At 37.2% G+C, this 21177-nt stretch overlaps 1 protein-coding gene across 1 annotated transcript in view; it reads left to right on the forward strand.

Annotated features, from left to right (window-relative positions):
* Nucleotides 1-3378, forward strand: part of LOC124552550 — a 40508-nt gene extending 37130 nt beyond the window's left edge. Inside the window, exon 3 of the mRNA XM_047126868.1 lies at nt 2533-3378. Within this exon, the coding sequence (XP_046982824.1) occupies nt 2533-2705 (173 nt within the window). The 3' untranslated portion in view covers nt 2706-3378. The remainder of the gene's footprint in view (nt 1-2532) is intronic.
* The last annotated feature ends 17799 nt before the right edge of the window (nt 3379-21177 follow it).

Genomic DNA, 21177 nt, shown 5'->3' on the forward strand with positions numbered 1-21177 from the left:
ACCAAAAATTGGGTCCTTATATATCATCACACCCACCCCGTTGGCCATGCGGTCTAATGCACTGCTTTCTGGGCGGGAAGGAGCGCCTGGTCCCTGGCACAAATCCACCCGGTGGATTTGTGTCGAGGTCCGGTGAACCGGCCAGTCTGTGGATGGTTTTTAGGCGGTTTTCAATCTGCCTTGGTGAATGTGGGCTGGTTCGCCATATTCAGCCTCAGTTACAGTATGTCGGCAATTACTGCGCAAACAAGTTCTCCACGTACGTGTATACCACCATTACTCTACCATGCAGACATAGGGGTTACAGTCGTCTGGTGTGAGACGTTCCCTGGGGAGTCCACCGGGGGCTGAACCGCACAGTAACCCTGGGTTCAGTGTGGGGCAGTGGAGGGGTGAAGTGGACTGTGGGAATTGTTGTGGGGTTGTGGACCACTGTGGCTGTGGTGGGGACGGAGCCTCTCCATCGTTTCTAGGTCCCCGGTTAACATACAATACAATATATCATCACAATAATAGGTGCTGGAACTAAACATAGTTCAAAGTTTAATTTACAGAAATCACAGTTAAAACTTAACTCATTAAATTAACTGAATACATCGATAAACTGGTTTTATTTAGCAGTTTCTTCTACTTCAAGGTTTATGCCAAATTATTTGTCTAAATCATGAAATTAACAAATATAGCTACATAAACAATACTTTTGACAAAATTGTTAATTACTTTGGAATTAATGAAGGGCTGGTTTTGCTAACATGTTTTTTGGTAGAGCTAAATAGATACTTTAAGGTTACTATTATCTCGTCTTCCAAATGTTTACAATTATTACAGAATGTATACTTGTTTATAAGTCAACAATGGAATTTAAGTTAGGAAACAATCACCGATTTTGCCCTATAACAAACGATACTAACTAGGAACAGTAAAAAAATTTGAAAATCATAAAAGAAAGCACAAAATTAGATCTGGTGTTATTTACTTTAAAAATGAGGGCCACTCTTTCTCTTTTATGGAAATGTAGATTATATTCATGTATTTCATGATAATTAGTTAAAAGTAACAAAATGAATTTGAGGAGGCAGATGGCAAAACAAGTGGGGAATTAAAATTATCCCAGCTTGCTTCATCACAAGCTGTGCAGTACACTGCTGCATCCAATTTCAATAAGCTACCACAAGAATTCAAAAATCTTACAAGGGAACTTCCCCATCGCACCCCCCTCAGATTTAGTTAAAAGTTGGAACAGTGCACAGGCCTTGAAAAATTGAACACAGATCAGTCGAGAAAACAGGAAGAAGTTGTGTGGAACTATGAAAAAAATAAGCAAAATATACAAACTGAGTAATATGTGCACAAGATAGTCAACATCAAGGAGAGTGTGAGCTCCGGAGCGCTGTGGTCCCGTGGTTAGCGTGAGCAGGTGTGGAACGAGAGGTCGTCGGTTCAAGTCTCCCCTCGAGTGAAAAATTTATTTTCAGACAATTATTATCTGCCTGTCCGTCCATCCATTGCGACGTAACTGCGCCATAGTATGGGGACGCTACACCTAAACAAACATCGAAACACAGTTTTTTGGGAGTGATTATCACATCCACAAGAAAACCTAAATCGGGCAAGGTAGAAGAATCTTTTTACCCATTCGCCAAGTGTACAAGTTAGGTGGGTCGACAACATATTCCTGTCATGTGATGCACATGCCGTCACCAGTGTTGTATAGAATATATCAGACGTGTTTTCATGTGGAGGAATCGGTTGACCTATGACCTCGTGATCAAATGTTTTCGGTTCCCATTGGAGAGGCACGTCCGTTCATCTACTAATCGCACGGTTTTGCAGTGCGGTCAGAAAACACTGACACTAAACTTATTACAGTGAACAGAGACATCAATGAACAAACGGACAGATCATAACTTTGTGAAAATAAAGAAAGTAAACTTTTCACTCGAGGGAAGACTTGAAGCAAGGACCTCTCATTCCACAGCTGCTGACCCTAACCACGGGATCACGGCGCTCCTGAGCTCACACTATCCTTGATGTTGCCTATCTTGCGCATGGACTACAGAATTTGTATATTTTGCTTATTTTCTTCATAGTTCCAGACAACTTCTTCCTGTTTTCTTGATTGATCTGTATTCAGTTTTTCAAGGCCTATCCACTGTGCCAACATATAACTAAATCTGAGGGGGGTGCGATGGGGAGGTTCCCTTGTTAGCTGTAATTCACATGGTTTAAAATCAAAACTGAAGAGTTTCCGCATGGATCACTCCTTCTGTTCTGTCGAGGAGTTCCTTGAAAAAAGCTTATTCCTGTGTTACATCATTTGTTGCATTTACATAATCTTATGGCTTGTCTTTTTTTGGATTCATAAGCATTCTATTTTATCTGTTATATTTTATGTTGTAATTTCATGTACTGATACGTTCCATGATATTGGAGATTTCCTCCTCAATTTGGTGATATAAAACTAGATGTGTAAAAATAAAAAACACTATGTCTGTTCCAACTCTGCAATGTTTTCCTCTGTATTGTCCACAGTGGTGGTGAATGTGTTGACACTGCTGGAGGTGTTTGCCCTCAGCCTCTGGGCTCGAAGCCTGTACTGCCACCAGGAGCTGGGTTTCCACCGCATGCGAGAGGAGGAGGAGGGTGAAGACACGGAACACTGCCAGGAGATGGTTGACGTCTCAAATGCCAGGGGCCTTCGGTAGCAGTCTGACCTGGTGGTTGCTCAAAGTGACCATGATCAATTGTGGTACTGCCTGTCAGGGCCTGCGAGGCAGCTCCCAGCAGAGAGTCATGCGATATCCCACTCGTACTCTGGCACTGGAGATTGAACCTCTCACAGAGCACCAGTGACAGGCAAATGCAGGGAAAGTTGCACACCTGCAGCTGTTGGCTTCGAGGTTACCCAGTTTCATATCATCTGCAGATAAATGGAGGATCATCCATCTCAGATATGTGAAATGAGTCCTTCTCACCATCGCCCAGTAACTGGAAGTCAGCCTCCACTCGGGCTACCTATATTCAGCAGAATTTCCAGGTGTCTCCATGTTGTCAGTTCCATTGCACTCTGCTTTATGCTGATGTTTATACAACTATAAAGTTGCTTCAATCTCCAGGGGTGTATAATAATATACTGTACCTACATATGATTTACGTTGTTAATGGGATTTTGACTGTCCTGATTGTCCTCATGGTGAACTGTCTATTGCCTCACTCTGAAGTGGCTGCGATGGATAACTTTATCGTACATATGTATGATTTCTGGCATGTAATATGGCCATATTAGAACATACCCAAATCCAAAACTGTGTATATACTTATTGTCCGGATCTACAGGTTGTAATTACCTTGCTACCAATAAAATTCTATGAACTATAATTATTTATTTATTGATCCTTTCCTTCACACAAAAGCATACCACAAATTCTGTGAAAGGATAGTAGAATGTTATGAAGTTGTAGAATATTCTTTAGCTTGTCTGCTCATCATCACACAGAAAACACATGTGTAAATCAGCTGACTGTAGTCTGTCTCACCCCGGGTGCAAGTCAGTGGAAGCTAAATTCAGCACTCTAATAAAAAAAATATAAGCAATACTTCCAATTCTGATTACAGTTTGATGATAAGCAAATAATTTTTCACAAAATTTTTGCTGTTTGACTACTGACACTGACTGCTGACTTACAGACTAAAGGATCACAACTCCCTGTCATAATGACTGACTGGTGAATGCAACTGTCATAGTAAAAATAAGAATACAACAATGTAAGATTTTCAAAGCACTATTTAAATGATTACAGAACTGATAATTTCAAATTACAAGTTCACATTAGTCCTGATACATTATGATTTCCATCTTTCACATTTATATTTGATATAATTACAGTTTTTGTAAGGATATTTTCATTGAAAAATTGATTATTTTCAAAATTTCATAGTTTTCATTGATACATTAACTATTGTGAGAGTCTGTTTTACTAATTTCACTATGAAAATCAACAAAATAAATTTTATAAAGAATTACATATGACAAATTGTGAATCACACTTTAATTATATAATTATTTTAATTACTGACATTTGTGGCACAATTTAATGTCAGACTGATTTATGTAGTGTTCCTACATTTGTCTGAAATTATGTAAATATTGCAAATGTGACAGGATTTATATAGCAAACAAACAGATTTTTGGCATGACTGAATAACAACATTTTGGTACTTAAGAATACACAATGATCAGCTATTAAATTTTTTGCAAAATATTTAAGATTTTCACATACTAACATAACAGAACAGAAAACAAACTCATTTTCTAAATAATTATGTATTCTACAACTCATTCACTTTCCAGTCTACAATAGAGAAATCTGTAAGAAACTGTGCACTGAGTTATTTCATAGGTGACACTTCTTTAGAGTGCACATTACAGATTTTTTTTAAACATACGGTTTTATGCCAAAATATAGTCATAAGCTTTACATATAGGAATCTTGAGAAAATTATTTGCATATGTAAGCCTGTATTTTGTGTGACAAGTTACTTTTCTGTGTTCATCCCATAAGTTACATAATGTTTTTTATTCTTAATTTCCAACACAAACAAAAACACATGTTTGAACCACTCCAGTATAGTTGACATGAGTATTGCCACCATACCATTGCTTAACACAGCATCACAATGCCACCTGAAGTTTCACACTTGCTGTCAGACTGATCACTGCTGCCCATCATTGCCAATACTCTCTGCTCAGGCAGATTCTTTTGTAAAAGTGGCTTGTGATGTCACTTGTATTGCTTGAATTGCTGTAGGTTATAATTACAAGTCCGCCCCGGGTAGCTGAGTGGTCAGCGCGAGAGAATGTCAATCCTGAAGGCCCGGGTACGATTCCTGGTGGGGTCGGAGATTTTCTCTGCTCAGGCACTGGGTGTTGTGTTGTCCTAATCATCATTATTTCATCCCCATTGACGTGCAAGTCACCGCAGTGGTGTCAAATTGAAAGACTTGCACCCAGTAAACGGCCTACCTGACGGGAGGTTCTAGTCACATGACATTTCGGGGTGCACTCAACCTCGCGATGCCATTTGAGGAGCTACTCAACCGAATAGTAGCTGCTCTGGTCAATTAAATCCATCATAATGATTGGGAGAGGAGTGTGCTGACCACATGCCCCTCCGATCCACATCCTCAGCTGAGGATGACGCGGCGGTCAGATGGTCCCACTGGGCCACTTGTGGCCTGAAGGCAGAGTGCTTTATAATTACATAATGTCTTTTGACTCAAATTATCTTTTATATAACTTCAAATTATGCTGAAGGCCAATTGAATACAAGATTCAGTGGACAAAATAAAAATCAGAGCCTCACAAGCTCTGCTGCTTCTGTCTGCACTCAAATCATTTTTATGGCACGTTGATTGATCCAGGCTGACATGACACAGAAGGCCTGAAAGTGTACAAAAAGTAAAACTCAGTACAAAAATGCCAAAATAAAAATTGAAGGGAATGTTGTTTTGTATATCAGACGACTACATTTTATTAGAGGAGTATAAATCCAATATTGTGTTTTATCAAGACAAAATATTTTGAAAGTTATCAATGCACTTTTGGTTTTTTTATATAATGTCAATGAAAACATCATTTGTAGGTGAACATAGTTATCAGAATGAAGGTATTTTTACCTCATGCTTCAAAAGCCTTTTCTTTTCTTTTTTTTTTACTGAAAATATAAGTTGAACAGTGCTCTTGTATCTATCTTGCTAAGATGAATTCAAGGAAGCTACAGCCAGCCCCAACTCTCACCTCTCCACACATACAAAATCTATTATTTCACTGTGAATAAAGCATGGTTCTGATTTCCAATAAATATTAGTAATGCTGGGTATAATTTGTAAAAGGCAAACCAAAGAAAAATCTTGAATCACATGATGAGATCTGATAGAATAAATACAGGTAACATGACATATAATTTTTGGCAATTTATGTGGTAGATGAAAGTGCATGTTTTATCAGATCAGAACCAATTTTTACTAGCTGAGAATTCAGATTATGATGGGAAAAGAGCCTTCTGTCTTAAGCAACTGACTATATGTAGACTGCTGCTTATGATCAGTCTTGGATTGATAAAAAGAGTGAAGAGTTCAGCAGAATTATATCACAAGATCAGCCTGCAATATGTTACAATCTAGCTAAATAAATGCTTTATACAGACAATATTATGAAAAGGACAGATTGCTACTCGCCGTAGAGTGGAGATGTTGAGTCAGAGAGAGGCACTACAAAATGATTGCTAAACAAGTAAACTTTTGGCCAAAAGGCCTTCTGAATTAGACAACATACACACAAGCATTCATGCAAACACAACTGATACACAGAGGACTACTGTCTTATGTGCATATGAGTCACATTTGTAGCACAACTCGTACACAGGAGACCACTGTCTCTCACATACACAAGTCATGTTTGGGTGAATGTGTGTGTATGTTGTCAAATTCAGATGAAGGCCTTATAGCTGAAAGCTTACTTGTTTAGCAGTCTTTTTGTTGTGCCTGTTTGTGACTTAACATGTCTGCATTATGGCGAGTACCAATCTATAATTTTCATAATATTGTGGTTATTCCACCCTTCCTGCCTCATTCTGATGTTCATGTGGTTATCAAGATACCTGAATCTGCAGTCTTATTGTAATCTACTCCTCCCTCACATCATTTGTTGATTGTCACTCACCTCATAATTAACTCTTTTGACGAGCTTCAAAAGGTGTAAGATTTACAATAAAATTTTTACTTATCTTCATTTCTCATAGTTGGCTCCAGTTCTTCACACTTAGGTGTTGAATCTTGAAGCTGAAACGTTATAGCTTCTCATGGTTCCAATTGACATGATCACTTTTTAAAGAATTGCCTGAGAAGTAATAATTTCTGTTTCTGTAATTTTTATTCTTTCACATTTTTCTATATCATACTGTCTTTACAATTTTCACTTCAAAATCGAAAATTACTTTGTTATTGCCAGACACGAAAACATGTCCAATCACATCAGATGCTTGCTCACTACAACTCCATTTTGTGGTACTAACATTATTCCAAAGAGATTACAAATTATTTTTGAAAAATGTATTTCCGCCAATTTATATCACTATTTTATAAATGAATCCAGATGTCAAGATAATAAATATCGTCTGATTGCACAATTAAAAAAAAAAAAAAAAAAAAAAAAAAAAAGAATTAAGTGTGCCAGATATTTCTTAATTTCAAATGTTTCTAAAAGAAAAGTAATTTTAACTGTACATACAGCCTTAATAAACATCGATTGTAACAACAAAAATAAAGTAATTTCTTTTTATACATTTCAGCCTTCAATATAACACATTGTGTACAAAATGATATGCAATTCTTGTAGAAAAATAGTTGAGATAGTATTATCATGTTTAAAAATTTGTAAATATTTTTTGGTATCGCCTACTTCTGTTGATGAGGGCAGGGCAGTGCGCAGAGTACTGGTAGGGCACTTAGAGGGAAAATGTCCTGTGGGGATACCAAGGCATAGATGGGAGGACAATGTGAAGGCTGATTTGAGGAGCCTAGGTATTGAAAGTGAATGGAAGGAAATAGCCCAAGACAGGGACAGATGGCGAAAATACGTTGCTGCGGTAATGGACTCTCGAGTCCGGTATGACCAGTCAGAGAGAGAGAGAGAGAGAGAGAGAGAGAGAGAGAGAGAGAGAGAGAGAGAGTGAGTGAGTGAGTGAGTGAGTGTGTGTGTGTGTGTGTGTGATATACCATGCACAAAATTCGGAAACAATGCATTTACAATATTTTGTGACACTATATAAGGTATGCCAAACAGTGTACAAAATGATGCCAAAAGATAGAATACAGATGTATAGAAGTATCTGATACATAACAAATTACAGAAAACATAAGAAAAGTATCTACTATACAAATCATAATTTGTACATATGTCAGAACATAGCATTTAAATTTTCAGATCTGTGGGACATTCTATCGCAAGACAATTGATACAAAGTCAAAACTACAACATTGCAACACTAAACTATATAAATAAATACAGAGACAATGTAAATTACTAGAATTACAAATTGTAAGTTTACATTCATTAAACCACACCTTCAAAATCTTCAAAAGAGAAGAGAAGAAATTCAGAGCCTAACTGTATGACAAGCGAGCCAATTCAAAAAATTCACAACGCTGGGTACAGACCAGAAGAATATACTCAATCATGAGTGGCAATACAGCACAAAATCAATCAGCCATATAAACCATAGCACTTAAGGATATGTTGACTCATGAAAGGACAAAATGATGAAAAGATATTAGGGCCTAAGCTTATGATGTGGGGACCGACCCATGAATCCAAACCACGCCGAGTGCAAACCAGCAAAAAATGTTTTGACACAACAAAATGAATAAAGTTCATGATCATATCAATAAGTTCAACCATATGTGAAGAGTAATTACAAGACGCATGTAGCCTCAATCTATAGTTGCATGCTCTCCTTGAGTACACACACACAATAGCGATGACCAGGCATACCCAAAACAGAGTTAAGCATGAGTTTGCTCACAATTCAAGTTCCAGTCAGAATGTTGCTGTACTCAGGATAAATATAGAAGATAAACAGAATCATAAACAGCTCAAGTAACTTGAGGACCAAAATCAGTGTATGAAAGCAAACTTGTGTACATCTTGTTATATTGTCTGTACTAGTAAATGCCTTCCACACTATTTGCTGATTGTCCGTACAAACTAATCTACATATATAGAGACCAGAAGATTAATTTAAAGTTGATAAAAAAATACTGATTTAAAGTTATATAATATATTGGGAGGTCAGTCCCCCTACTTGAAAAAAAGACATACATTTATGTGGAATATGACTGTCTTTGGCAGTCTTGGCTAACAATTTACAAATCTCAGTCACAACACTGAGGTAGCTGACAGATGCTTGAGTACATTACCCAGCACCTATGAAGTCTTGTAAATCAACTGGTCCAGCAGGGTACAGCCATACAGCAGTGTGGGAGTGTATCCACCCCCATTTCTCAGTTTCCTTCCTAGAGTTCTCATCACATGCTCCAATGGATAGGTAACTTCAAGTCTGTCACTCATAGCAAATCCTGAAACATTGTTTTATGTACTTAATATGCTGTTCAAGACCTTCTTCACATCACATGGAATATGCTCTCTCTATTTATATTGCAAAAGCAATTACGTAGGATTTATAACAGATAGGATTAAAAGTAGTCTTATAAAAAACTTTAATAAACAGAGTTAAATGCAATGAAAGAAATGAACTAACAAGATGATACAGACAGATATACTAAGATACTATTCCTAATTTTTACAGTACAACTTATGAACATTGCCCCATTTCAAAAATTGTAAAAGGATCTACTCATTTAGTCTCATGGCACATATGTATCAAATTCTAAAGCACAAATCTATTACAAAACATAATTATAGAGTATTGCAGATTTTAACTCTGTCAATAGACAAGACAGAACTTTAGAAATCACATCAACTTACATACTAAATTCATGATAAAACACACATATATACCCTTCACAGTAAATGATAACAGCCAAACACTTGTAGGATAAATATTTATTGAAATCCTTGACCACAGTTTCAGTATATCTAAATATACCTTCATCAGAGGCAAAAATACACCTGAACAGGAAAACACCTTCATTAGCAAAAAACTTAGCAACATGACTAAGATAGAAGAAAACACAAATGCTTATAGCTTTAAGTAACCATGAAAATTATCAAAGTATTACAAGCACAAAAACTTATAGTCACTTGCTTAATCACATCCTGTAGTGGAGATGCATAAAACAATCATGCCAAAGGTGTCACCAGTAGTTAAAATTAAAATATCACTTCCATCTGTACAACATAATTATGAAGAGATGGTCAATGTGAACGCAGCATGCTGTCAGTACTTAGCCTGTGAACTAGCGTGAAGAGGGTGTGGAAGCCCTAGGGCAGACAGTTTCACCAAGAGAGGGCACTTGTGGTATGCGCGAGACACTCACACACATTAAAACCTGGAATACACACTCATGTGCATCAAAAATGTTAAAGGTTGTGCTAATTCAAACCCTCTGTCTTAATAAATAAATCTTTATGATCTTTCAACTTTTATAGTCCTGTCTTCCTCAGTTGTGTGTAATATTACGTGTACATATGTTAGCTATTTTATATACATTTTTGTCATTGTGCCTATAGGTTATAAACAGTTCTGGTGGTTGGTATTTCCTATTAAGTAGTAATGTTTTGAACTGTACTTACAGGTTGCGTTAGCTATTTTATTTACATTTTTGTCATTGTGCCTATAGGTTATAAACAGTTCTGGTGGTTGGTATTTCCTATTAAGTAGTAATGTTTTGAACTGTAGTTACAGGTTGCGGCACAATGACAAAAATGTAAATAAAATAGCTAACATATGTACATATTCCAGGCCTCTGATGATGCCTTGCAGAAATTAAAGGCGAAACGCGTATGGCACTAAAATTGTGTTTTATTCAGTTGCTGTCAGACGGTCCATAAGTAAAAATTATCAATATTGTAATATTTATGATCGTTGTTCATGGTTTTCGACGTGTATGTGTAGTTTAAATGATTCTGTTATGTTTTTTATTTATGATGACAGATAGTTTCAATTTTCTACAACATTGTGTTCCTTTTCATTAGTATGCATCCTAGCCTTTAATTTTGCACGAGATTCTTGCACATAACACTAGTGCCCTCTCTCGATGGATATGTTCCTTAGCGCAAGCTTCACCTGCTTGACACTAAGACACAGGCAAATTGGTGTTCATATTTTCTATTGTATGCAGGTGTTTTAAATGGTTCTGACATGTTTTATTTATTAGGACAGAGGGTTTGAATTAGCACAACCTTTAAAATTTTGACGTGCATGAGTATGTATCCCCCATTTTAATATGTGCGAGTGTCTCGCGCATACCACAAGTGCCCTCTCTTGGTGAAACTGTCTGCCCTAGGGCTTCCACACCCTCTTCACGCTAGTTCACAGGCTAAGTACTGACAGCATGCTGCGTTCACATTGACCATCTCTTCATAATTATGTTGTACAGATGGAAGTGATATTTTAATTTTAACTACTGGTGACACCTTTGGCATGATTGTTTTATGCATCTCCACTACAGGATGTGATTTTAGTAAGTGACTATAAGTTTTTGTGCTTGTAATACTTTGATAATTTTCATGGTTACGTAAAGCTATAAGCATTTGTTTTTTCTTCTATCTTAGTCATGTTGCTAAGTTTTTTGCTAATGAAGGTGTTTTCCTGTTCAGGTGTATTTTTGCTTCTAATGAAGGTATATTTAGATATACTGAAACCATGGTCAAGGATTTCAATAAATCTTTATCCTGTAACTATTCACCATGAAAATTTTTAACAGTTGCTGCTTCAGCCATGTTTAAAATTTTGAAACACTTATATAGTCTTATGAATCTGAAAATAGATTTAAAATCAGTAAATAGATGAGACAGAAATTCAGAAATCACATCATCTTACATACTAAATTTATAAAAAACAAAACACAATTATATAGTCTTATGAATATGCAGACATAGTCTATATTTTCTTCTAGACTAGGGATCATTATACATCCATGTCCAAAGATCTCGTTCTCTATACTAATTGTTAACAGTACACGACATTTTACATTTTTGCTTTGCTTACCAGTAGCTCCTCTTATCTTTACACATACAATGGACATGTCCACAAAATTCTTACTGTACTGGATCCTGTCTCTTAATTGTTCAGATATACCAGAAATCAGGCTACCTATCAATAGAACAGTTCCCTTCCCACTGACCAAGCTTAATGTTAATGTAAGGACACCCAAAATCTGAATCATCATCTCTGTTATTAGGCACATCATGTAAAAGATTACTTTCAATTTCATCAAATGCTATGTCCACACCATCTGTACGTGGTTCCATCAACTTTACTGGTACTGTAGCATTACTTTGGTTACTCATGTCATCAGGTAAAGATTGAACACAATGAATGGATTCCATAGCACAATTAACATCATTTATTACAGCAGGAACACAAAATTTATTACTGTCAAAATTAAACTTCCTGATTAGATCTTCTTTCACTTCTTTCCACTAATTTGGATACAAATTTTGACTAAACACAGCTAACTTATTCCAGAGTGCACATTTATATACACTCCTGGAAATGGAAAAAAGAACACATTGACACCGGTGTGTCAGACCCACCATACTTGCTCCGGACACTGCGAGAGGGCTGTACAAGCAATGATCACACGCACGGCACAGCGGACACACCAGGAACCGCGGTGTTGGCCGTCGAATGGCGCTAGCTGCGCAGCATTTGTGCACCGCCGCCGTCAGTGTAAGCCAGTTTGCCGTGGCATATGGAGCTCCATCGCAGTCTTTAACACTGGTAGCATGCCGCGACAGCGTGGACGTGAACCGTATGTGCAGTTGACGGACTTTGAGTGAGGGCGTGTAGTGGGCATGCGGGAGGCCGGGTGGACATACCGCCGAATTGCTCAACACGTGGGGCGTGAGGTCTCCACAGTACATCGATGTTGTCGCCAGTGGTTGGCGGAAGGTGCACGTGCCCGTCGACCTGGGACCGGACCGCAGCAATGCACGGATGCACACCAAGACCGTAGGATCCTACGCAGTGCCGTAGGGGACCGCACCGGCACTTCCCAGCAAATTAGGGACACTGTTGCTCCTGGGGTATCGGCGAGGACCATTCGCAACCGTCTCCATGAAGCTGGGCTACGGTCCCGCACACCGTTAGGCCGTCTTCCGCTCACGCCCCAACATCGTGCAGCCCGCCTCCAGTGGTGTCGTGACAGGCGTGAACGGAGGGACGAATGGAGACGTGTCGTCTTCAGCGATGAGAGTCGCTTCTGCCTTGGTGCCAATGATGGTCGTATGCGTGTTTGGCGCCGTGCAGGTGAGCGCCACAATCAGGACTGCATACGACTGTGGCCGTACACCACTGGCGATCGTCGAGGGGACACTGAATAGTGCACGGTACATCCAAACCGTCATCGAACCCATCGTTCTACCATTCCTAGACCGGCAAGGGAACTTGCTGTTCCAACAGGACAATGCACGTCCGCATGTATCCCGTGCCACCCAACGTGCTCTAAAAGGTGTAAGTCAACTACCCTGGCCAGCAAGATCTCCGGATCTGTCCCCCATTGAGCATGTTTGGGACTGGATGAAGCGTCGTCTCATGCGGTCTGCACGTCCAGCACGAACGCTGGTCCAACTGAGGCGCCAGGTGGAAATGGCATGGCAAGCCGTTCCACAGGACTACATCCAGCATCTCTACGATCGTCTCCATGGGAGAATAGCAGCCTGCATTGCTGCGAAAGGTGGATATACACTGTACTAGTGCCGACATTGTGCATGCTCTGTTGCCTGTGTCTATGTGCCTGTGGTTCTGTCAGTGTGATCATGTGATGTATCTGACCCCAGGAATGTGTCAATAAAGTTTCCCCTTCCTGGGACAATGAATTCACGGTGTTCTTATTTCAATTTCCAGGAGTGTATGTTACCATGGTCCCAAACAAACTTCAAAAAGTTTTCACCTTTATTCTCTAGGCAGATAACTCACCTTTATTGTTTGGATCATTACTCTGCATGATATTAATGAGAAAGTGCTTTAATTGGGCTGGTATACCGTAACTCCCACTTACATTATCACATACATCACTTACCTTATCCATATTGTCAACATCATTAACAGATAACTCTGAAACTTCATTATTCTTAAACTCCACAAATGCCTGATACTTTTCATCATCACCATCATCATCATCATATTCTTCCAAAATTACTTCATCAACAACATCATTAATGACACAGGTCTCATCTCCATCAAAATCACTTACCTCGCCTACATTTATTCGCAATAAGCTACCAGGCTCAGACTTATCAGCCTCAGTTTTTTCACAGCTCATTCATTTCTACATCAAAATTATCACCTAATTCAGATTCAATACAATCATCACCTCATTTACATATGTCAATAACACTGTTTTCTGAGCAACATTTGCATTAGTTACTTAAATTTGCATATTATTCCCTAATTTTGTCAGAAGATAATCAGCTTTTATAAATATGGTAAGTGTAGGACAATAGAATTAAAAGTTTTATATGTACATAATGTTGCGTAATGGTATTGCAATCTCCGAAATATTTGGCATCAGTCTGCTCATTAGCTACTGTCCCATTCTGCTACAATATAATGTGGCTGGGAGTGGCTGTTGATATACTTTCTGGGATGTGAGGTCGTGGTCCAAGAACTTTTCTGCTCCTTACGTTTCGTCCAGGACTGCGCTGGACTTCCTCAGAGGCGCTGCTCCGCTGAGTCTTGCCGACTGACTGGTCGGGTGTCTGAGAGTGACTTATATATTGTGAGAAAGGGGGGCATGGTTCAGGTGACACGTGATGAGCAGTGATAATCCATAGCAAAGATAAGGTTGACTATCGATTACCAACTTATCAAAGATAAAAGTTGTTAGCAATTTTGTAGAGCCACTGTCCATATATCGCTAAGTTTCATAGCCTCCTCTTTCCAATTAAAATTATCATGATGTTTATAAATTTCAATAGCTTCTCTATATAACCGTGGATAGTAATTTAACGTTGTAGATAAAACTTCGGTATCCAAAAACTTTACTTGGTGGTTGCCTGGTTGAAGAGCATGTTCCGCTACAGCTGATTTTTCTATTTTTCCAAGTCGACAAAGACTTTTATGCTCTTTCAGTCGCGTGTTTACGCTTCTTTTGGTAGTACCAATATAATCTTTACCACAGGTACATGGAATTTTATACACACCACATGTCAACAGGGGAGGGCATTTATCCTTCACAGATCATAGTACTTTGACTTATTTTCTTTGTTGGTTTAAAGACTGGTTTTATGTCGTGTTTTTGTAAAATCTTACCGATCCGATCTGTTACTTTTTTAATAAAAGGGAGAACTACTGTATTTTTCTGTCATTGTGGTTCAAGAACATTTTTATCAGTTTATATCACCATCAAATCGAGTATTTGTACACAAAGCAAAGATAATTTTCTTATCTGAAATAAATTGTATGCTTTTTATGAAAACGTGCTTGAAAACCACATCACTCATAAAATATTACACTTTTTCAACACTGTTCCCCAGCCAGAAACCTGAGGAATATTCATCAATATAGAATTATGCTGAACAGCTGTAACATTACAAACAGTTCTTACATTTCTAATATAAAATATTTTGGAAGTAGGATCTCACTTTTAGAAAACACAGTACTGTTTATGTTTACCAATCATGTGTTAACCCATTCTTACATCATCAGTGAGTTCTTCCTATTTATTCAGTGTACCATTACATGGTATAATTGGCACCTTCTCATTTTTAATTTTTGCGTGTATAACTATGTTGAATTTCCATTTTACTGTTTAGGAGAATCATCACAATCTTTCCCAGTCTAAATTTGGCAAACACTAGTATGTGGTAACACAATATACTGTTGTTCTACAAATGTGAATTACAAAATCTGAACATACTCATCACATTACATAACAATGTAAAAGAATAAACAGTGAAAATTCACTAATGATGACGCAGCAGTATAAAAATATGTTTGAGCGGGCATAAGCAAAACTGTGTTTGACATAACAATAAGTGAACATCCAAAATACTGTGAAGCAGAATACTGCTGTAATATAAAAAAGTTACACCCTTTATATTTTCAGATAATGCTTTTGAGGTTAATTAATTCTAGTAGCAGAGAACTGGTCTTAAATCATGTTGTTGCTGTAATTTTTAACACATGCCCTATTCAATCATTTAATGTGCATACTATTATGTCTCATGTACAAAAAAGTGTTATTATATCCAGAGTAAACTTAACACTGTAATACCAGACAATGGAAACTCCAGCTTGGTGTATCAACAATAGAAGTAAAAGATAGATGGCTACTCACCATAAAGATGACAGGGTGAGTTGCAGACAGGCACAACAAAAATAAAGTTACACATTTAGCTTTTGGCCAACATGCTGAGTTGGACACCGGCACAATCAAATAGGAGCTACACATTTAGCTTTCAGCCAAAGCCTTCTTCAGAAAAGGTAACACATACACATTCATTCACATGAGCAAGCACATGTCACACACATATAATCCTCACATGAAAAAATGTGTGTGTGTGTTTCCTTTTCTGAAGGGCTTTGGCCAAAAGCTACGCATGTAACTGTCTTTTTGTTGTGTTCCTATCTGCAACTCAACATGTCATCTTTATTGTGAGTAGCAATCTGTATTTTCCTGATGTTGTTAATACTGTAATAGGTTACTCAATGGCATGTATATAGTTCAGTTAAAACTTTGTACAGATTTTTATAAATTTGTATTATTACATTTCCAATGTCAAACATTATAATTTAAAGTAACAAATATTACAGCAAAGATTTATTGAAATAATATTACATATGTGGGTACCAGCTAGGTAAGTAACAGGTATGATACTCTTGCTCGTTGCAGGTAAGGTAATTATAGTACTTATTGTGGGGCACATGAACAAGACATTCAGACTATTTAACAGCTAAGAACAAAACTGAACTCTCATGCAACACTCCGAAGAACATCCGACAATGAATATTACACACTGAGTTTGTACACAATAGGTTATCAATCAGAGGGCAAAGTTCCCCCAGATGGCGTTGGAGCCTCCATTTCCTCATTGGCTCAGCTGCCTGAGTGTGGCTAGCAGTGTTGCGGCTGGTTGCAAAGCAGAGATAAACTGGATCATTTCTTCAATGTCCTCTTCTGACCACTTGTGGTGCACAGAACAACAGCTGGGCCATTCCTGACAGATAAGAAGATAGTTTGGTGTTCCCCTACCCCAGCTCACATTAAAAGTGATAATGGAGAGTGCTGTGAACCCATCCATAACTTGAATGATGGTTGTGGTCAGTGGCTTCCAGTCCTAGAAGGTGTGGATTTTCCTTGACCCCCTTTGATGACAGAGACTCAGGGACTGTGGTGTCCCTTATAACTATTGGTCAACAGGTACTGTATTTTCTGTATCTTTCACTGACATATTCCACAAGCACTGATTGGGTTTTGATCACTGTAAGGAGTCCATGGAAGGCTTCCTGCGTAGCGAGCTGGCAATGGTATACCCTCCATGTTACAGGACTGGATGCAGTCCTACATAAGGAGGTTGTAATGCTGTGTGGACCATGTCATCCATGAGCACAACATATCTGAAATCTTCCAATGCTTTGTATATGAAGACACATTGTTGACTGTGTGGCAGCAGAGGTGGAGTATGTGTATGTGTGATTTGCTGTTCAACTTGCTGGACCAGAATAGGTATCACAGTAGCAGACGGTAATGGTACAGGCATAATAAATTCTACTAGAAGATTGAGGCCTTCACTGTATAAGATTTCTGCTAATAGCACTTTTAAGTTCCTTGAAAGCTATTCTGGAACCTGGGAGAAGCCAAGGTAAGGTTCCTTTCCTTTGCTCCTGATGGCAAATAATGTTTGCCTTGATGGTTTGGTGTGCTCATTGCTCATTTGGTATTCAATATTTGCTGTGCTTGGGTAATGCTTGGCATCATACTTCAATTCATTGACAGCTAATGCAAGTTTGGACTAATGACTCTGTAATGATTCATGCTGAATGCTACTTAAGTTTCTTCTGCCTGGTCCATTGATGAATGAATGTGAAATTTTCATGCTTCACAAAATTTATTCACATTAATTGACATCTGAACTGCACACTTGTCATGTAAACAAAACACGGACAGACTTCACTGATCTCTTTGACTTCCAAAAGTAACTTCAAAACTGATTTGTCACAGCATTGCTGCATCACTTTATATAGAATTTTAACAATAACTTCCAAAATAATGCATTATTAATTTTGTACAATTTTGATGTTACAATTAAAATTTACAAAATGTAAAGAAACTGATGTTACAGCTGAATAAGGTTAGATTAGATTAGATTAATACTAGTTCCATGGATCATGAATACGATATTTCGTAATGATGTGGAACGAGTCGAATTTTCCAATACATGACATAATTGGGTTAATTTAACAACATACTTAAGTTAATATAACAACTTTATTTTTTTGTGTGTTTTTTTGTTTTTCTTTATTTTTTTATTTTTATTTTTTAAATATTTTTTTCCTTAATTTATATCTAAAAATTCCTCTATGGAGTAGAAGGAGTTGTCATTAAGAAATTCTTTTAATTTCTTCTTAAATACTTGTTGGTTATCTGTCAGACTTTTGATACTATTGGGTAAGTGACCAAAGACTTTAGTGCCAGTATAATTCACCCCTTTCTGTGCCAAAGTTAGATTTAATCTTGAATAGTGAAGATCATCCTTTCTCCTAGTATTGTAGTTATGCACACTGCTATTACTTTTGAATAGGGTTTGGCTGTTAATAACAAATTTCATAAGAGAGTATATATACTGAGAAGCTACTGTGAATATCCCTAGATCCTTAAATAAATGTCTGCAGGATGATCTTGGGTAGACTCCAGCTATTATTCTGATTACACACTTTTGTGCAATAAATACTTTATTCCTCAGTGATGAATTACCCCAAAATATGATGCCATATGAAAGCAATGAGTGAAAATAGGCGTAGTAAGCTAATTCCCTAAGATGTTTATCACAAAAATTTACAATGACCCTTATTGCATAAGTAGCTGAACTCAAACGTTTGAGCAGATCATCAATGTGTTTCTTCCAATTTAATCTCTCGTCAATGGACACACCTAAAAATTTGGAATATTCTACCTTAGCTATATGCTTCTGATTAAGGTCTATATTTATTAATGACGTCATACCATTCACTGTACGGAACTGTATGTACTGTGTCTTATCAAAATTCAGTGAGAGTCCGTTTACAAGGAACCACTTAGTAATTTTCTGAAAGACAGTATTGACAATTTCATCAGTTAATTCTTGTTTGTCAGGTGTGATTACTATACTTGTATCATCAGCAAAGAGAACTAACTTTGCCTCTTCATGAATATAGAATGGCAAGTCATTAATATATAATAAGAACAACAAAGGACCCAAGACTGACCCTTGTGGAACCCCATTCTTGATAGTTCCCCAGTTTGAGGAATGTGCTGATCTTTGCATGTTATGAGAACTACTTATTTCAGCTTTCTGCACTCTTCCAGTTAGGTATGAATTAAACCATTTGTGCACTGTCCCACTCATTCCACAATACTTGAGCTTGTCTAGCAGAATTTCATGATTTACACAATCAAAAGCCTTTGAGAGATCACAAAAAATCCCAATGGGTGGTGTTCGGTTATTCGTATCATTCAAAATTTGACTGGTGAAAGCATATATGGCATTTTCTGTTGAAAAACCTTTCTGGAAACCAAACTGACATTTTGTTAGTACTTCATTTTTACAGATATGTGAAGCTACTCTTGAATACATTACTTTCTCAAAAATTTTGGATAAAGCTGTTAGAAGGGAGATTGGACGGTAATTGTTGACATCAGATCTATCCCCCTTTTTATGCAAAGGTATAACAATAGCATATTTCAGTCTATCAGGGAAAATGCCCTGTTCCAGAGAGCTATTACACAGGTGGCTGAGAATCTTACTTATCTGTTGAGAACAAACTTTTAGTATTTTGCTGGAAATGCCATCAATTCCATGTGAGTTTTTGCTTTTAAGCAAGTTTATTATTTTCCTAATTTCAGAGGGAGAAGTGGGTGAGATTTTAATCGTATCAAATTGCATAGGTATGGCCTCTTCCATTAACAGCCTAGCATCTTCTAATGAACACCTGGATCCTACTATATACACAACATTTAGAAAATGATTATTAAAAATATTTTCAACTTCTGACTTTTTGTTCATAAAGTTTTCATTCAATTTGATGGTAATACTGTCTTCCTCTGCTCTTGGTTGACCTGTTTCTCTTTTAATAATATTCCAAATTGTTTTAATTTTATTATCAGAGTTGCTGATTTCAGACATGATACACATACTCCTGGATTTATTAATAACTTTTCTTAATATAACACAGTAGTTTTTATAATTTTTGATAGTTTCTGGGTCACTACTCTTTCTTGCTGTCAGATACATTTCCCTTTTCCAGTTACAAGATATTTTTATACCCTTAGTAAGCCATGGTTTGTTACAAGGTTTCTTACGAGTATATTTAACTATTTTCTTGGGGAAGCAGTTTTCAAATGCATTTACAAAAATGTCATGAAATAAATTATATTTTAAATTGGCATCAGGTTCACAGTACACCTCATCCCAGTCTAACTGCTGTAGGCTTTCCCTGAAATTTGCAATTGTTAAATCATTGACTGAACGTACTACTTTGGAGGACTGTTTAGTATTGCTGAATGGAGCTATGTTATATATTGTAACTAGCTGTGCACCATGATCAGAAAGACCATTCTCAACAGGCTGAGCATTTATCTGGTTAAACTTATCTTGGTCTATAAAGAAGTTATCTATCAGTGAGCTGCTATCCTTTACCACCCGAGTAGGAAAATCAATAACGGGTGTCAAATTGAAAGAACCGAGTAATACTTCAAGGTCATTTTTCCTATTACCCTCTTTCAGAGAATCTACATTGAAGTCCCCACAAATAATAATTTGCTTACCCCTGTCTGACAGATAGCACAACAAGGAGTCCAAATTTTTCAGAAATAGATGAAAATTTCCTGATGGGGACCTATATACAGTTACAATTATAAGTAACTTCAAAAATGATTTGTCACAGCATTGCTGCATCACTTTATATAGAATTTTAACAATAACTTCCAAAATAATGCATTATTAATTTTGTACAATTTTGATGTTACAATTAAAATTTACAAAATGTAAAGAAACTGATGTTACAGCTGAATAAGGTATAAAATACAATATTCAATGACAATCTTTTATAGTAATATCTCTAGTTTTCCATAAGAAAATCATTCTGAACTTTAATTACAATAATCTCCTCATATTATTTTAGTTACATAATTAATTACAGTTTCAATTTGGTTACTAACATTCAATGGTAGTACAGAGCTCATGCTTTATCTGATTACATATATAACATGCACAAATAAGGCCTCAAATTCTGG

This window comes from Schistocerca americana, chromosome 10 (genome assembly GCF_021461395.2).
Source record: "Schistocerca americana isolate TAMUIC-IGC-003095 chromosome 10, iqSchAmer2.1, whole genome shotgun sequence".
In the NCBI taxonomy this organism is placed as follows: domain Eukaryota; kingdom Metazoa; phylum Arthropoda; class Insecta; order Orthoptera; family Acrididae; genus Schistocerca; species Schistocerca americana.